The 18,196-nt window shown below is 62.0% G+C and overlaps 1 protein-coding gene across 2 annotated transcripts in view; it reads right to left on the reverse strand.

Annotated features, from left to right (window-relative positions):
* The window catches only part of PIP5K1C (phosphatidylinositol-4-phosphate 5-kinase type 1 gamma), a 57,403-nt gene that overhangs the window by 5,814 nt on the left and 33,393 nt on the right, over positions 1–18,196 (reverse strand). For both annotated transcript variants that reach the window (XM_065873124.1, XM_065873126.1), the window contains exons 6-15: positions 13,240–13,392; positions 11,650–11,949; positions 10,717–10,922; positions 8,923–9,006; positions 7,615–7,663; positions 5,655–5,739; positions 3,844–4,005; positions 2,913–3,051; positions 2,790–2,822; positions 1,533–1,637 (exon numbers count right to left, since the gene is read on the reverse strand). In XM_065873124.1, the coding sequence (XP_065729196.1) occupies positions 1,533–1,637; positions 2,790–2,822; positions 2,913–3,051; positions 3,844–4,005; positions 5,655–5,739; positions 7,615–7,663; positions 8,923–9,006; positions 10,717–10,922; positions 11,650–11,949; positions 13,240–13,392 (1,316 nt within the window). The remainder of the gene's footprint in view (positions 1–1,532; positions 1,638–2,789; positions 2,823–2,912; positions 3,052–3,843; positions 4,006–5,654; positions 5,740–7,614; positions 7,664–8,922; positions 9,007–10,716; positions 10,923–11,649; positions 11,950–13,239; positions 13,393–18,196) is intronic.

Below are 18,196 nucleotides of genomic sequence, written 5' to 3' on the forward strand. Positions count from 1 at the left end.
AGGAACCGATGACACCAATCAAGACACTGGACAGAAAAGGCTTGTAAAGAACTTTCCATCTTTTCACAGAGAAGACACTTTTCTCCCAAGTGTCCACGGACACTTAAAAAGTGAATTTTGGGGACTTCCCTGGTGGTGCAGTGGTGAAGAATCTGCCTGCCAATGCAGGGGGGACACGGGTTCGAGCCCTAGTCCAGGAATATTCCACGTGCCGTGGAGCAACTAAGCCCGTACGCCGCAACTACTAGGCCTGCTCTCTACAGCCCGAGAGCCACAATTACTGAGCCCGCCTGTCACAACTACTGAAGCCTGCGTGCCTGGAGCCCTTGCTCCGCAACAAAGAGAAGCCACTGCAGTGAGAAGCCCGCCCACCACAACGAAGAGTAGCCCCCGCTCACTGCAATTAGAGAAAGCCCACGTGCAGCAACGAAGACCCAACCCAGCCAAAAAAAAATAGCGTAATTTTTTGGCTGCATTGAACGGCATGCGGGATCTCAGTTCCCCGACCAGGGATCGAACCCCTGCCCCCTGTAGTGGAAGCGCAGAGTCTTAACCACCGGGGAATTCCCCAAAGCGTAGACTTTTTTAGGCCATTTTCTTCAGCTCGAAACCTAATAAAGTTAGAAGTACCAAAAAGGTAAACAAAAAATCTTAAACACTTGAGAGATACCCCTAAAAAGCCTTAGTCCAGGGTCTCCCCCTCAGCACTGCTGACATCGGGCAGGTCATTCTCTGCTGGGGGCCATCCTGGGCGCTGTGGGGTGTGGAGCAGCGTCCCTGGCTCCCACCATGATGCTAAGAGCACCCCCGGTCATGACCACCAAAGATGTTCCCAGACGCTGCCCACTCTCCCCTGAGGGCAAAATCACTCTCAGGTGGTTGAAAGCCACTATCTTAATTCAAAAAAGAAATAAGAAAAAAATCACTAACCATGCACATGTGAGTCAGTATAAAAGAACTGCTTCACGTCAAAACCCACGGGACACCGCAAAAGCAGTACTCAGAGGAAACTACATAGCCTTAAGGGCCTCATTATTAAAGAAAAAAACGAATTTAAGCACTGGAAAAAAGAAACAAGTGAGAAAACAAACCAGAAGCAGCTAGAAAGAAGTCATTACTGGCGAGTTACAGTGAATGAAATAAAAACAAAACACAACAGGGGAAAAGGTAACTAAGTCCCCAACTGGTTCTTTGAAAAGCTTGTAAGTTGCTGTCTCGCAAGCCCCAGCAAAGCTAAGAGGGCGAAGAGAGGAAGGGTGGGAGGGAAAGTGACCTCAGATGACAGGGCGGCTCTGAGCCCTGGAGGAGGCGACCCTCCCCCGAGTGCAAGACCCCCGCTGCTCCCGGTACCACGCGCTCCCTTCCCCCCCATGCCCCACGCCCCGGAAGCCCCATTCCCAGCTTGAGGACTACTTTTCCCAGCCTGCCCAGCGGACACCTGGCCACGTGACCACGCTCGACCAATGGGGCCAGAGCAGAACTGGAATGCAGGAACCAGGTAACGGGACCGCAGGGACTCGAGGGCCACTCACCCCGCATCTTCCTCTTTGGGGACCACGATTTCCACGCTGCACGCGGGCTCCACCTGCACCGTGATCTGCTGCAGGTCCTCCTCCGCATGCGCCTCCTCCTGGGGCCTGGAGGCAATGGGAAGCCGCGCCTCAGTTTCCCTCCTCACCCGCCCCCCACCCCCACCCCAGGAGCACCAGCCGAGCTCCAGGCCGGTGCCAATTTCCAGTCCCGGTAACAAGCTGGTAGCCTCCACGAGGTGCTGTCTCCGCGCACCATCAGGCCAGGGCCCTGAGCCAGCCCAGCTCGCACCTGGTCCCTCTGGCCGTCATGCCCGCCTGGGGGCTGCAAGAGTCCACCTGGGGCTATCCTGTGACTCTGGCACCAGCAGAGGCATAATGAGTGAATGGTGGCCTGGATCCCGCCCACCCCCTGGGGGCAGCTAGGCAGCTGCCTGGGGCCTGGACTAGGGGGTGAGGTAGTTCTGGGGTTCCAGGCTGAGACCCGTGGTGCAGGTGGGTCAGAACATTGCAGCATCCAGGCGTGCAGAATCTCTGGATGGCAACACCAGGGAGCAAAATGGTGGCTGACGTTAGAGCAGGTAGCTGGACAGAGGGGGATGCACTTTGCACCAAAGATGTTTTGTACCATGACTTTTCTTTTCAACTGGCAGGAATTATCCCAAAAAAACTAATTACAGAAATGCCCTCTTCACTGCAGTCCTGTTACAAGATCAAACAACTGGGAACAACCCAAGTGTCCATGGCCCATTAGAGGGACGGCAACCAGCACATGCTCCACCTGCTCAGACAGGTGACCTTCTGCTGGTAGGTGACAGAGTAAGGGGCAGTGTGCCGCCCAGAGTGCACGCTGGTCAAAATGCGAGGAGAGACAGGCCCGAACGTGTGTCTGCTTGTATATTCACAAATATCTCCGGAAAGAGACAAAAACTCCCTCCGGGGCGTTGCTCCCAGAAAGGGGAGCAGGCATGGGGCAGGAGGAAACATCTTAACTATTTTCCTTTTCGTATCTCTTAGAATAAAAATATTGATAAAAAGAGAAAGAAGAACCAACAGGTACGTGTGGGAGCAGGGTCCTCTGGGCACCCAGGTGGGAGACAGACACAAAATCACCTGAGATATTCTACGCGGTCTAGAGCCTGACTTGAATCTGTGCCCAGAAAGGAGTGGTCAGAGACGAAGGGCTCTGGGTGGGGAAAGCGGAGGAGGTACTGGGGCGGGCGGGCGGGGGAGAGGGAGAGGGCTGGGGTCTCAGCTCACCGGCCATCCTGTCCGGAGGACTGCGTGCGCCGCCTGCAGAGAGACCACAAGGAGGTGGGAGAAGTGGGGCGAGCCCACGCCCACGCACAGCCCCCCGTGGAGGGACACGGCTGATCTGCTCACCTGTACCGCGGCTGCTCTGATGTCTCCGAGGGGGACCGCTCTGGGATGGAGAGGGACGTGGAGGACAGGGTCGTGGCGATGGAGGCGGTGGTGGCCTCCTCGAAAGAAGGCGGTGTGCAGGGCAGGAGGTCTGGCCGGCCTGTGGCGAGGAGTGGGTGGGCACTTGCGGGGGCCTGGGAGGCCTCTGGGCTCCACCTACAACTCGGCTCACCCTCTACCACCCATGCCCCCCACTCCCACCTGCCACCCCACACTGTCGTCCCTGCCAGCTTTAAGCGGGCAGATGTGCTCCAATTTCCCCCTGGCATAAGACCTTCCAGTAGCTTCCCACTGCTCTCAAACTGAAATCCGAACCCCTCCTTTCGGCCCCCAGGGTGTCCTGCTCCACAGGCCTCACCTGCCCTCTCCCCCCTCCCCCTCTGCTCCAGACACACAGGCTCCTCGCTGTGCCTCCCACACAACAGGCTAGGCCAGGTCGCACCCCAGGGCCTCTTGCACAGGCAGCTTCTCCCTTCCTTGATGCTCTTCCACCAGCCCCACCCTGCCTGGAATCTCTGACCCAGGGGACGGGAGGGACCTTCCAGAACATCAGGCCCAACCCCATCAAGTACTTCATCCCTCCAGGTCTCTGTGCACCTCTGATGTGAAGGGAGCCTGTCACCTCTGGGGCGTGGGTTGGGGGGGGATGGGCGGGGAGGCAAATTCTATGCTCAACCTTCGCTGTGGCTCTTCCGGGGGCCCCGTCCCAGCTGCTCCCCACTTCCCAGCTGGGTTCCAGTCACTGCCCCTTCCCATCCAGGCTGGGCCCAGCTGCAGGGGCCGCTTCCTCCTGTTGGACTGCTGCTGTTGCTCCCTGAGCCCCTGCCTTCCCAGCCTCCCAGGGACGACGCCTTGCCCCAGGGGCCCCCTTATCTCCCGGCCGCCTGCTCACCTTCGTCCTCCAGCGTGGGGTAGCTGCGGGCCCCCCGCAGGTCGTACTGTGCGTCCTCCCGCTCGCTGGGGATCTGGCTGGCCGAGAAGGCGGCAGTGGGCCCCAGGGGCTTGACGGCCAGCAAGGCACCGCGGCCCTTCTTGGACGGCGAGGACTTGAGGGCTGCAGAGGAAGGGCGGTTGGTGCTTGGGTGGCAGCACCGAGGCCGGGCCCTGCAGCCCCCGGTGCCTCTGTTGTACAAAAGCCTGGTTGCCCCACCCAGCCCCGCCTCCAGCCTGTCCCCCAGTGCTCTTCACTCTTGGTGGAGAAAGCCTGCCCTGCTTTCCACCCAGCTTGCCTCGGGAGGTGCCAGGAGCCCCAGGTACCTGTCCTGCCTGTCAAGAGAGATGGGACGAGCCCGCGGGGACCCAGCACTCCCACCCCGGCCCCCAGAAACAGCAGCAGACCAGCAGCTGCCAACATTTGCCAAGCACTTTGGGGCCTCACCCACTGTGTCCCAGCCCACCCGGCCAAGGCCCCGCCGCTGACATGGAAGTCAAGGGCCTGGGACAGTGGGGCTTAGCACCAAGGGTCTGGCTCCCATGCAGGCTGCAACGGCCTGGGGAACGCAGCTCAGCTCTCGGGGCCCCCAAGTCGTTGTCTGCAACATCAGGGTCAGGGGAGGCGGGTAAACCCCGAGACGCCCTCTGCGCCCCGTCAGGACCTGTCACCACCCTCTCCCAGCGGGCCCTGTGACCTCTGCCCCCAGCATGGCGAGCTTAGCTCCCGCATACAGTAGGCGCTCGGTTTGCCTTGGGCACAGCCATCCAGTCCCTGGAGGCTGGCACTCCCTGGACCACAGCACCCTGAGAAGGTTCCAGGAAGAGATGTGCCGGTAAAGGTTAACAACCGGCTCTCTGGGGACAGATGCTGGGTTTGTGGTATTTGCCGATTTCCATGGTGTAAACGGTCCCTCCACAGTCAACCTCAGCGTACAACTAGATGTCACAGAACGTGGAGCTGTGCCGAGAGCCAGCTGCAGGTGACCGGCGCTGGCTCATGGCCCGCACACATCTGGCCCAGGCAGTGAGAGCAGCCCCCCAGCTGAGAGCCAGACACTGGGCCTGCCCCTTCCCGATGCCTGCGTGGAGCACCCATGGAGTGCAAGGCCTGGGCAGTAAGGCGTACACCAAGACCACCCCCACGCCCACAGACGCTTACTGAGCACCTACTGTGTGCCAGGCCCCGAGCTGGACGCTGGGGACGTGGAGTGACCAGAGTGAACAAGCACCCTGCCTTTTGGGGGTGGGTGAGGGGTTGAGGGGGCCAACAACAGACACATAGGGAGAAAGACCCCTTCAGGCCCCATGTGGGGTCCGGCCCGGGGTGCACCAGGGTCTGTGACTCTGGAGGCCCAGCACGGACACAGGACCTCCAGAGGCCACCATGGGCTGGGGCCACCACGATTCCCCTGTGCCCTCCCAGATGACGCCCAGTTGGGCTGATGACCGGCCGGCTTCCGTGTGGCAAGGTCCCGTTTCCTTGGCAACGGTGCTTCCCCACTGATCGCGTGTGTGAACACACCTCCCCCTCCTGGCTCTGTACAGGTGGGGAAACTGAGGTGCGGAAGGGGCGTCACTTGCTCAAGGCTGCGCGGGAAGGAGAGGACTGGGACTGGGCGGGCGCCACCCCTACTGCCCTGTGCCCTGGCCCAGGTCCCCGCCTGAGGCCCAAGGCTGGCTGAACACAGGACCAGCGCTCCAGGTTTACCCTGCCCTTGATCTTCCACCCTCCTCCCTCCACGCCCCCATCCAGAGGGCCTGGGCACTCACAGGAGTTCTTCCGGAAGACTGTGTTGCTCATGAACTTGAAGAAGCGCTCGGCGTAGAAGCTGGGTCGGTGCACAGAGATGGTGTCCTGGGAAGGGAAGTAGGGGCCCGAGGGCAGGCAGGTGTGAGCGCTGTGGCCCCATGGGGGCTCCCGTGTCGGGGGCGGGATGTAGCCTCTGTGGGGAGGGGACCCAAGGAGCAGGTAGGGACAGGGAAGCAGGAAGGTGGTTTCCTAATAACCGCATCTGTAATTTTAACTTTTTGAACCATGTTTCAAAGAGGTAAACAGGTAAGTATCAAAATCAAGAAACCGGAAAGAATCTCTAAAGCAAGGGTAGGGGAGAGCACGGCCCGTGCCTGCTTCGAAAGCTGGGTTGCAGGCCTGTCCCTGTGGCTGAGGGAGGCTGGTGTCCTCGGGGCAGGCAGGCCCGGCGTCCTGCACTCAGGTGGGGGCAGCCCTGGCCACGCACTGCTCCTCATCTGTGCCACGCGGAGACTGGAGGCTGCCGGGCTCGCCAGGATGTAGGGACGTGAGGCAAGGAGCCCGGCACACGGTCGGGGCGCGATACGGGCTGGGCCCCTGGACGGACACCCTTGCTGTCCCTGGGATCCAGTCTCCTCGCCCGCTATGGCACGGTCTCCCTAGCACTGCTGACAGCATTCTCTGGGGGCCGTCCTGGGCACTATGGGGTGTGGAGCAGCATCCCCGGTCCCCACCCACTCGATGCCAGGAGCCCCCCAGTGTGACCACCACAGATGTCCCCTGACACCGTCCGGTGTCCTCCCCCGGCTGTAACATAACAGAACCCATCTGGACACGAGGCCTCCCACAATGAACGCTGCACTCTACCCTTGCCTGCGTGGAGGCGTGGCCACATGGCCACATGACCACGTTCTGGCCGATGGCTGGCGAGCTGAGATGAGCTGAGATAACGGAAGAGTCTCTCCGCCCTGAGAGGAAGGGCGCCCCTCCCTCCGGCTGGGGCCAGGGGCCGAGGACAACGCCTGGGGGTGTGCAGCAACACACAGGAAGAACCTGGCCCCCAACACCGAGGGCCATCCTACTGGCCCCAGGATGCTCACACCTGGATGGTTAACCTCCATCGACATTTGAGGCTCCTGGGGAGTCGACCCAAATCCTCTGATGGGGATTGCGGCCGCCCAGCTGCAACCTGGACCTTCTCGGCGCTTATTCCGGAAGGTCCCCCAGGCCCTCCAGACGCTGAGTGGTGGGCGGGCTGGTTAGGACGCTGGATTTTACAGCCTGCAGGCACACACACAGCCCTTAGCACTTGAGTGAGAGCTGGCCTGCGGGGGGCGGGGGGACCCATGGGAGGAGAGGCCTCCGCCTGAGGGTCCACAGCTGGACCAGGGGTGCGCGGGCTGCCTCGGGCCCACAGGCAGGCTCTGTTTAGCCCCAACTCTTGGTCCTCACAGTCTTTTACATTCTGAAGTGATTCACTGCAAGTGTGCAAGTGTTCACGGGTTGGCTGCGCTCACAGGAAAACATGAATTTCAAGCTTTTCTCAAATAACTGAGCCAGCCCATCTAAGCAGGCCCCACCCCCATGGGGCAGCAGAGGTCAGAGTTGTGCAGTATTGCCCCCAGGGTGCAGCTGGGGCCCAAGACGTCCTCCACATCACACGTTCCCAGAATGCTCTCTGCCTGGCCGGCCCCTGACTCTCCGGGTCAGCCTGTCCTTGGGAATCCTTCCCACTCAGCTCGGGGCCCCCCGACCCGCTCCAGGAAGCCTTCGTGTACCGCTCACGGATGGCTCGGACCCCTCGTTGAGGATCCTGCAGCTGCCTTGCTTCCTCATCTCAGCCCTGACCCCTTGGCCCATGACTGTGGCTCCAGAAAGGGGGACACATCTCTCAGCTCTTTAGCACCTGTGCCTGGCCCAGGGAGACGGTCAGTGCGTTTGTGGACGGATGGACGGAACGAACGAACAAACGATGCTCACCCCATCATGGACGAGAGCCTTCCAGGTGTGTTCCAGCTTCTTGATGAACCTGCAGAGAAGAAAACGCCCAGAACGTCAGCCAAACCTTCAGGTCCAGGGGTTCTCTTCTGGGCAAGTCCATTCCAGGGGACACTGTTGATGTCTAGGAACGTTTGTGGTTGGCACGGGTGGGAGTGTTCCTGGCATCAACAGGGTAGAGGAGCCCTGGTCTAGAGCAATGAGGCCACCTGTTGCATCAGCCAGAGGCCACCTCCCCTTTCCTACCCCCTTGACCGCCCCCCCACCTGCTGGCTGCTCCCACCACATTCTCTGGGGGTGGCAGTGGAAAGGTCGTGGTACGTAGCCCCCCGTGGGGGACAAAGCCCACCCTTCCTCTCTCCCACGGGCCAGGCTGAGCCCGGCCCCTCACTGCTGGAGTGAGCGCCCTGCACCATGACCCCCAGCTAGGCCCCGCCTGACACCGGGGCTGGGGAGAATGTTGTCTCCTCCAGGCAGCCTTCCTGGACACCTCTAGGCTGCAGGGGGAAGGAGCCCCTCCCTTGGCACACACCTCCGCCTCAGGGCGAGCTCCCCTCGCCCCCGGGGCCTCTGCAGAAACCCTGGAAAGCTGCCTGCTCCTGCTCCAAAGGGAGGGAGACGCCTGCAGGGGATGGGGTCAGCCCTCAGGAGAGGAAACAGCCTGCAAACATCAGCCGTCTGATGGGCAAGAGGTGACAAGCAGGCAGAAGAGTCACCCTACGCCAAGGGGAGTTCCCGGCACGGGGTGGGGTGTGGACGGGGGACCGCCACAGCCACAACCTGCCTGTCACGCCTGGACTGTGTGTAACTCCTTCGATAAAAAACTAACAAGAGACGCTCACTGCTGTGAGCGTGCAAAGCACAAGGCACGGGTAACGGAGCTGCCCGTCACCCAAGAGCGTCTGGTTCCTTCGGCTACACCACGCTCGTGTCCACACTCGAGACCACACAGCACATGGCACCGGCTGTGAGCATTTATTTCTGGAAGTGTAGGAACCTTCCAGAGATGTTGCGCTTCCCAGCCACAGGGCGTTTCCGTCTTGCTCTGTTCAGCCCAGCACTTGGCACACGGCAGGGCCCACAGTCAGTCAGCTGGCGACACCTCACCCACCACCCGGCCCTGCACTGGCCCTGACTGGGCTCTCACTGGGGAGTGGGGAGACAGGGTGGGGGCAGGCACCCACCCGTGGGACCGCAGGCTGGAGGGGGCACGGGCTCCCACCTGGAGGGCCACAGGATGGGGGGCGGGCACCCACCTGGAGGGCCACAGGATGGGGGGCGGGCACCCACCTGTAGGACTGCAAGATGTCGATGATACCAATGTGTAGCAGAAGCCGCTCCCCGCGGCCGTTCACAGCGGGGATCCCGCCCATCCTGTGGAAAGGGGTCGAGAGCATCAGCACCCGCAGAGCTGGCTCGGGGCGGGCCTGCCTGTCAGGGGCACAGGCTGGACGTGGCCTGCAGCCCCGAGCCTGGGGCCCTGGGCCTGGTCTGGGGCTTGCAGGGACAGAGATGGAGGGAGACGCAGGCAGGACTGATGGGGCCTGGGGCTTGAGGATCCACACGCTCCCTGTAGGTGGCAGCCTGGCTGGACCCTCAGAGGGGGTCCAGGCACCTGGGAACCCCACCCTGGTGAGGGGTCGAGCAGCTCTCCCGGCCAGCTCACCGCGTCAAAGCTGGAGGCCACAGGGTGCAGAGGGGTCCCGGCCATGAGACCCAGATGTGCGCACACCCACACGTGCACACGCGGAACTTGCACACACGCGTAGGCACACGCACACATGCCCGCATGTGCACGCGCAGGCTCCCGGGCAGGACCAGGCTTCCAGGTGCAACCTGGGGAGTTAATGGCCTCATGCAGCCCCAGGCCGAGCCTGCCCGGCGCACTTAGCGAGGTTGCACGATGCAGCAGCTGTCCTGCAGTCATTAGGGCCCCAGAGGCTCTGCCAGCCACACTCCACACCCGAGCTCACCTGCACGCCCTGCCATCTCGCCTGGCCTGGCACCAAGCCTACGAACGCCAGACGGCTGAGCTCCGGGCCAGCTCGTGTCCTCCCAGCCTCAGCCCAGTCAGGGCCCTTCAGCTGGTGGCCCAGTGTGGTGGCCAGGCCGGGGTCAAGCCTCGGCCCGTGCCCCAGCTGGCTGTTGCACCCTGACGGCTAGCCCCACCTCTGAGCCTCCTTTTCCCAGCTGAAGACATGAGGATGCCACCCTCCTCCTCCAGGGCCCCCTGACCCCCAAGGACTGAACAGGGTCCGGAAATGGAGGGTGCCGCCGGTTCCCGGCATGGTCAATGCCTGGTGACGAGGGGACAATCGTGACACCTGTTCACAGCAGCGGTTTCCATCTGGGGCGACTCTGTCCTCAGGGGACAGTGATGCTGTCTGGGGACATGTGTGGTTGTCACGACCGGAGGGCAGGGATGCTGCTCCACCCACCACAGTGCCCAGGACGCCCCAGAGAAAGTGACCCGACCCTGAATGTGAGAAGCACAGGGTGGGTGGTAGGGATACTCTGTGAGTATGTCAGCGACCGCGCCCAAGCCCCCAGGTCAGGACCAGGTTGGCCAGGTGGTGGGTGGGGTCGGGGGATGCACTCCTCTCTGGACCCGGTCACCCCTCACTGCCGCCTGGCATCGCCAGGGAAGGACTGTTCTCAGCCCTGCCCCCGGTGGGTCCCGGGTTTGGTATCTTCCACCTTCTCCGGGGCCGTCTTTCAACACTTTTCCAGCTTTGCTGCCTACGGTGGCGCTTTAACCCACCGTGGGGCCCAGCGGGAGGGAAGGGGATCTGTGCTTCCCACAGGGATGGCCAATGACCTCCATCTACTGACTGACTGACTGACCTGGACGCCCTGGTCAGAACACCTGGCCACAGCTGTGTGTCCACCGTCCACCCCTTGGGGCACGGGGGGCTGGGGGATGGGTGGGCGCTGCTGTCCGCTTGACAAACCAGGAACAGGCCAGACCCTGGACTCGGTCGTATCCCTCTCACCTTCCTCACGACTCACCCCCGCCCGCTTCTCGCCTGGCAAGGGGGCCGGGGCAGAGATGAGAACGGGAAGCCCCCGAGCCCCGCCACCTACGTGTCGTCCGTCTCGATGGCCTCCCCGCGCGCGGCCCCGCCCTGGATGGACTCCATGGCCGTGGAGTAGAGCGCCTTCTGGCCCAGCGGCCGCTTCTCGTCAGCGGTGCTCTGGGCGCCCTCGGCCTGCCGCTCACGCTCCTGCTGGTCGATGTTGTGCACGCCCAGGAGCAGGCTGTAGTCCATGATCTTGAAGCTCTCCAGCACCTGTGGGGCCGGGGGTCAGGGGGAGGCGCCAGCTGTCCCCCAACCCCCACACCCCACCCCCATCTGGGTCTGTGTCCACTCAGTCCCCACAGCCAGGTGGGAGGCTCCATCCTCATCCCACTGGGGACCCCAGCGGTGGGCCTGGGGCGCAGTTTCTGACTCGAGGCCAGGCCGCCCTGGCCCCGGTTCTCTGGCCACCACTCCTGCTGCAGGCCCCAAGGTGCAGCCCGGGACGGGGACACCCGGGCTCTGGGGGGTGGGCTCTTGGAAGCCGTGGGGCCCTGAGGTGTCTGGTGGTTTTCTGGGAAGGGGTCTGGGAGCCGGGGTGCAGAGGGGACCCTGGAGGACCCAGGCCTGGCCTGAGCCCTGCCAGGCCTCCGTATCCTCGCCTCTGAGGCCGAAGGGGGCGCAGGGAGACTGCAGTTGCAAGGCCTGCGAAGGGCCTGGCGGGTGTTCTTTTTCCCTAAGAAGCACCTGCCCATGGAGGGCAGCTCGGAGCCCGCACGAGCCTGATCTGAGGTGCAATGTAAGGTGAGGGCCCGCCCTGAAAACACCAGGCTGCTCCTGGGGCTTTGTTTCAGCAGCAGGAACGCAGCCTGAGGTGGGGCTGGGGCAGGGAGGGAGCGCGTATCTCGAGCTCACACTGCGTCCCCACTTTACAGGTGGGAAAACCGGGGCTCAGAGACGGAGGCCCCGTAATCACGGCCCCGGCCCGGCCCCCCCTCACCAGGCAGTCGCGCTGCAGCGTCTTGACGAGCGCGGAGAAGGTGTCGGCGTCGAGCATGAGTCCCTCAGGCATGTCCTGGATGAAGTCCAGGTCTTTGTAGGTTGGGATGCTCTTTTCCTTCTCCTTCTTGCTGGCCCGCCGCTTATACGTGGAGCCCTTGAGGTCGAACTTGAGGTGCATCCTGACCACGCGCGGCAGCACGTTGTTCATCACCACCACGCGAATGTTCTTCCCGCCCGACTGCACACAGTACAGTCCGTAGAACTTGGGCAGCAGCGTCCGTGGGTTCTGGTTGAGGTTCTGGGGAGGAGAGGGTCACTGGAGATGACGCCGGGAGCTGTGCCCGCACAGCCTGCGCGGCACCCTGTCTGCCCCACGGATCTCAGGCCAGAGGCCACCTCCTCAGGAAGCCCACCCTGACTACCTCTCCCAGGCTCGTCCCTCTCTCCGCACCCCCAGCACCCTGACTGTACAGCCAGCCAGATGAGTTCCCCATCACCCCACCTGGAAGAGCCAGGAGGATCTGTTTCAGGCCCAGCGAGAGACAGCCTTTCCATAAAGGGCCCCAGGGGATGCTGCCGAGGTGTCTGGGCCTGGCTTCCCACCAGGTCAGACCCAGGTGTCCCACCTCCCCAGCCCAAACCGGGGGGCATGGCGGGCACGGCCTCCAGGCGTGTCCAGGGCAGGGGTCAGCAAACTCCGGCCCAAGGGCCAAATCCAGGCCACTTGTCTTTGTACAGCCGGGAGCTAAGAATGGTTTTACATTGTTAAAAAAATAAAAGAAAAACAGTGTCCTGTGACATGTGAAAATTACGTAAAATGCTCACGTCAGTGTCCAGAAAAGAAGTTTCACTGGCACTCGGCCATGGCTACTTGCTCTCGCCTTGTCTGTGGCAGCTTTCTTGCTGCAACAGGAGAGCTGAGCCGTGGAGACAGAGGCTGTCACTCACAAAGCTGAAAATGTTTACTATCTGGCTCTTTACAGAAGTTTGCTGGCCCCGTGAGCTAGGGGAGCCGGGGGTCTCACCCAAGATCATACATGGCTGGGGTGGGTGGTGCACCCCACAGGGAGAGATGGGTCACGACCTGTGCAGAGCTGCCCGGGGCCTCTGCCCCTGCCCACATCTGTGTATCAGGACCCCCGCTACTGCAGGCCAGCAAGTCTGAGGCTCCTGCTCCCACCCCCGCCCAGAGGCCCAAATGCCAGCTGGCAGCCAGGCCCACCTCCCCAGCGCCTCTCTGAGTCACCGGCTGTTGAGACACGAGGCGCGAAGCCATGATTTCTAGGACCCGTGACTCAGGGCAGTGGGTTGGGGGGATGGCCAACAGGGCCCAGATGGCTGTTCCTGCTCGCCACGTGAGGGGGTCCTGCGGGTGAGGCTCAGTGACCCAAGACGGCCTGCCTGGAGGGGATGGTGCCCAGGGTAGGTGGTGCCGGGGTGTGTGTGTTGTGGGGGAGGGAGATGCCGGTGCCCGGGGGTGGGGGGTAGTGCCGGTGTGGGGGGACTAGTGCCCACGGCTCCTCAGGCAGAGGGAGGAGGAGGGTGTGAGGTCGGGGGCGCTGGAGCTGGAGGGGCACGGCGCTCCCACCATGTAGTAGCCGGGCAGCAGCTTCTGCAGGAACTCGGCCTCCTTGTGCATCACCGTCTTGATGATGAACTCATCGTCACTGGTGACGTAGAACAGGGAGCCGCTGGCACCAGGGTTGGACAGCTCGATGAGCGGCTCATTGCACAACGAGTACTGAAAAGGGGGGCAGCGAGTGGGCGGGGTGCTCACCAACCCCCACCCCCCCGGGGGCCCAGGGGCTGGCAGGCAACCCCGAAACTGGTCACCGTCAGCTCCATTTTACAGACAAGGCCACTGAGGCTTGGAGAGGGGGACGGTCTCGCCCAAGGCCACACAGCAAGGATTTGAGCCCGGGCTAAGCCTGCAGCCTCAGTGCTGACCCACTAGAGTGTGTTCCCTCTCCTATGAGGGACAGACACCTGGCCATATGGGGAGCCGACACACCTGGCCACGACTTGCCTCCCAGCCTCCCTGCAGCTACGACGGTCAGCTCTGACCCGTGAGCCTAAGCACAGGCTGCCGCGTGGGACTTGGGAGAGGCTCTCTAAATGGGTGGCAGAAGCTGGCGCACCTCCTGTCTGCACCCCTCTCTCCCCCCCACCTGGAACCCCGCAGCCGCACTGGACCACGTGGTGACCTTGGGGGTAGAAGCCCAGCACCAGGAACGGCAAAAACAGAAGCTGCGTGCCAGGTGAGCAGCCCCATCCCGGCCCCCTCCCACCTCTCTTCCCCACCTCCTAGTCCCTGACACCCACGTTCCACCTCCGCGACCACTGCCCATCGTCCCCGCGCACCCCCTCCGCACCATTAGATGGTAAGTTCTAGGGAGACAAGGATACCTACATGACTTGTTCACATAACAAAAGGGGTTCCTAGCACATGCTTCAGTGCCTGGCACAGAGCAGATGCTCAATTGTTAAGCAAATGAACGAAAAGCAAGGCCTGCAGGCCTTTTCAGCTGAGTCAATGAAGTACTTTTTGGAGTTGAGGCTGTCTGGGTCAGGTTTTCTGTCTCTTGCACCCCCCAAATCCTAATTGAGTACCGCTGGTATACACAGCGTGGAGGACAGGCCCCCTTTCCTATCCACAGAGAAAAGCAGGGAGACAGACACAGGACCCCACTGCCCTAGGCCCAGCTCCTGGATACAACTACACCTGACGCCACAGCTGCCCCTGGATGTCCAGGCCCCTAAGCCAAAGGCTACCCTGTGTCCACAAGCACTAGGTGTGGGGGTGCTCACAAGCTGGAGCCCACTTCCAGGGCTCCTCAGAGACCACTGACAGCCAACCCTGGATCCCACCCGCCATCACCCCTTCCGAGCACGGAGCAGGACTGCACTGCCTGGCTTCTCTGGGGTGGGGTGACGCTGTCTGACAAGCACTGGCCAGTGAACTGTGAGCACAAGTGGTGGGTCATCCCCAGGTTGGAAGATTTAAATGCTGCTGTGTGCCTTCCAGAACTCTCCCTCTGCCTCGGAGGCCAGACGTTTGGGGTGGGAGCTGCTTCATCAGCCTGGTGTGCCAGTGATGAGCACAGCCCCTAGTCGACCCAGGGCGGACACAGAGTGTGAGCAAGAAACACACCACTGTCATTTTAGGCCACATGGATGCAGGGGTCTGTTTCTTACCCAGCATAATCTGCTCTGTGCTGACTGATACATGCTGTTCCCAGTGCTCCTGTTTCTCACGTATTACTGACTCTCAGGAGCACCAGCAAAGGCAGACTCAGGTCCAAAGGAGGAGGAGCCTTCTTCAGTCCCTTGACCAAAAGCCAACTGCCACTTTCTCAGTACTACCTGACACCCAAGCATATTTCCATGCACCCCCTGGTCTGCTGGTGCCTGACCTCAGCCTTGAGAGGTAGGAGCCGGCAGTTTTATTGCCCCCACTCAGTGTGATGGAGGCAGAAGCCAGCTCATATGGCAGTCAGCACAGTCAGGATATGCCAACTAACAAGCAGCCCCCAGACAGCACTCACAGTGCGTCTGCTGTGGGTCAGCTGGGGCTGTGTTCTTCGCTGTCACTCAGGGGCCCAGGCGGGGGCCACCCCTAGTGAGGCACTAACACTTCCGGCATCTCTCTTGGGAGTGGTGGGGGGACAGTCAGTCCTCCCACCAGGGATTCTGAAGCCCAGTCTTAGCACCGGGGACACAGCAGTAAACAAAACAGTCTGAATCCTTGGCTCCTGGAGCTGACATTCTTTTTTTTTTTTTTTAATTTAATTTATTTTTAGTTTTGGCTGTGTTGGGTCTTCATTGCTGTGTGCGGGCTTTCTCTAGTTGTGGTGAGCGGGGGCTACTCTTCACTGTGGTGCGCGGGCTTCTCATCGCGGTGGCTTCTCTTGTTGTGGAGCAGGGGCTCTAGGCTCGCGGGCTCAGTAGTTGTGGCGCGTGGGCTTCAGTACTTGTGGCTCACAGGCTCTAGAGCACAGGCTCAGTAGTTGTGGCACACGGGCTTAGTTGCTCTGCAGCATGTGGGATCTTCCTGGCCCAGGGCTCTAACCCGTGTCCCCTGCATTGGCAGGCGGGTTCTTAACCACTGTGCCACCAGGGAAGCCCTGGAGCTGACATTCTAGTTGAAGCCAGACAGATAAATAAAGTAATACACAGTGTGTCAGATGGTGACAAAGGGCACAGAGAAACATCCCGCGGTTGAAAGGCAGACGTGCTGGAGGCAGTTACGGTGGCCAGGTGGCCAGGAAAGGTGTGTCCCCTGAGGAGCCAACATCGAGCAAAAGAATGTGACTGAGCCCGTGCAAAGGCCCTGAGCGTATGCAGATGGTGGAGGACAGCATAGGGAAGAGGCCGGGTGGCCAAGGGGATGATGCAGCGGAGTTCGGTTGGGAAGGGAACCAAGGAGGCCAACCTTTATTCCGAGTGCGGGGACAGCTAGGGAGTGACATGGTGCGATCTGTGCCTTAAGAGGCCCCCCTGGACTTTGGGGTGCGAGCCCGACGGGGTACCCAGGTGGGCGGGGCGGGGGCTGGCCAGGGCCATCAGTGGAGGACGAGGAGTGGCCAGATTCCGATGCATCCGACAGCAGGGCTGGCCGTGAGAGCAAGAGCAGCTCAGGGAAGGCTCGGACGGGGGCGAGGGGCGTGCAGCTGCGGCCACAGCCATTGTCCATCCCCGCTCCGCCTGTAGCCACTAGCCACAAACATCCACAGCACAGAGGCCCCGCCCAGGTGCCCCGCCCTCCTTGCGCTCCGCCAGGCATGGGCCCGCAGCCACCGCCGGGCACCTTTGGGCACAGACTACAGTGAAGCACCCTGCAGGAGAGCAGGGACGTCGAGCGGAAAACCCAGCAGAAGGGAAGTGTCCAGTTCTGTACAGGATATATCTACGGGAGGAGAAAGTTCTGGAACCAGATGGCTGACAGCAGCTGCCCTGGTGAGCAGCTTCGTCGGGGCCGTGGGTCTTGGGCCTCACTGGGCACCACTGCCGAGGGGCAGGCGGGTGACAAGCAGGGGCTCCTGAGCCAGGTAACCCACCGTCAGGACGGGGTCATGGGCAGACGACCCCCGATTCAGGAAACAGCCCGCCGCCCCACCCCACCCCCATGCCCTGCTGTCCTGAGCTGAGATTAAATGACATTTAACCCCAGGAGAGCACAGGGGTCTCACAAGGGGTGAGAATGACTATGCACAAAAAAACTCGGGCCTGGTGCCTGTAGCTGGGGCGGGGGGCGGCAGCCAGGGGCCGAGGCCGTGACCGTGGAGGAGAGGGGAACCCCGGGGGAGGCAGGGCCGGCGAGGGAGGCGGGGACAGTCCGGGCACCCGGTCCATCCCTGCCCCGCCGCGTGGGCTTCACTCCTGCAGCTCGGAGCGACCCGGCCCACAGGCTGAGGGGCTCCGCTTGCCCTCCGCACGGCACCCATTTCCTTGCCGTGTTTCCCGGCTTGCTCCCCGACGGCCGACCCCAGCAGGCTCCCCGAGGCCCTGTCTGCAGCACCCCCACCCCCTCAGGCCATCCCTCAGGATGGACACGCCTCAGGTCTGAACCTTCCAGCGAGTTTCCAGCCCGCCAGGGCCCCGTGGCCCAGAACACCCAGGCCATCTCCGCCCTCCTGCTGCCATTCCAGGCTCACGCTCCCTCCGTGGCCTATGTTGGGGGCCGCAGGGCTGCTGCCTGCCTGTCCCTGGCGGTGTTGGTGGGAGTGGAGGTTAGGGAGAAACGAGAACACTCCCCGTCTGGGAGGAGCAGGGAGAATGAAGTTGAAGGTCGCCAAGGTGGGGCCGGGTGACCTCAGACGTCTGAGGTCCCTACACTTATCAAGTTCGAGATCAGGCCCCAGCCATCTCCGTGGCCCACCTCTGTGGACGTGGCAGTTCCACTGTCCACTCCCTGCTAATGGACACCGAGGCCATTTCTCCCCAACTGTGAACAAGGCCGTAGGTCTCCCCTCCCGGTGACATGACAACACAGAGTCTGGGTAACCGGCGTCCTTTCTGCTGTAGAACTGCCAGGCTGCACACGAAATGCTCCTCCGCGCGCCGCGGGGCTCACAGACGAGGGAAGCTCTTCCCAGGGCTGGGATAGGGGAGGTCGTGTGGGACTTGGTGACTTCTGGGCACTGACCGGGCAGAGCTGGGGAGCCCCAGGTCACACATGTCCCCGGCCGGAGCAAACGCTGGGCCTCCAGAAGGACGTGGCCCCGGCTGAGGGCACAGCTTTCCCAGATTAAGACCCGAACGGGAGCAATTGGAACACAGTCAAGGCCCCCCAAACCCACGGATCGGGCCTCCCCGGAGACGGCAGGTGCCAGGAGGTCAGACGTGGGCGTCTTCGCAGACGCCGAGGCCTCCACATGCAAAGTCACAACGTGTGACCAGGCGGGCCTGGAACAGACCAGCCGGACCTTCTGAAGTGGAGACTCTGGCCGATGACCCAGACGCTGCTGCCGTGAAGCCCCATCTGGACATGACCTTCAGGAGTCCTGACAGGGATGCGAGGTCAGAGGGTCTGGCCTAGGTTTTGT

Source organism: Phocoena phocoena, chromosome 3 (genome assembly GCF_963924675.1).
Source record: "Phocoena phocoena chromosome 3, mPhoPho1.1, whole genome shotgun sequence".
In the NCBI taxonomy this organism is placed as follows: domain Eukaryota; kingdom Metazoa; phylum Chordata; class Mammalia; order Artiodactyla; family Phocoenidae; genus Phocoena; species Phocoena phocoena.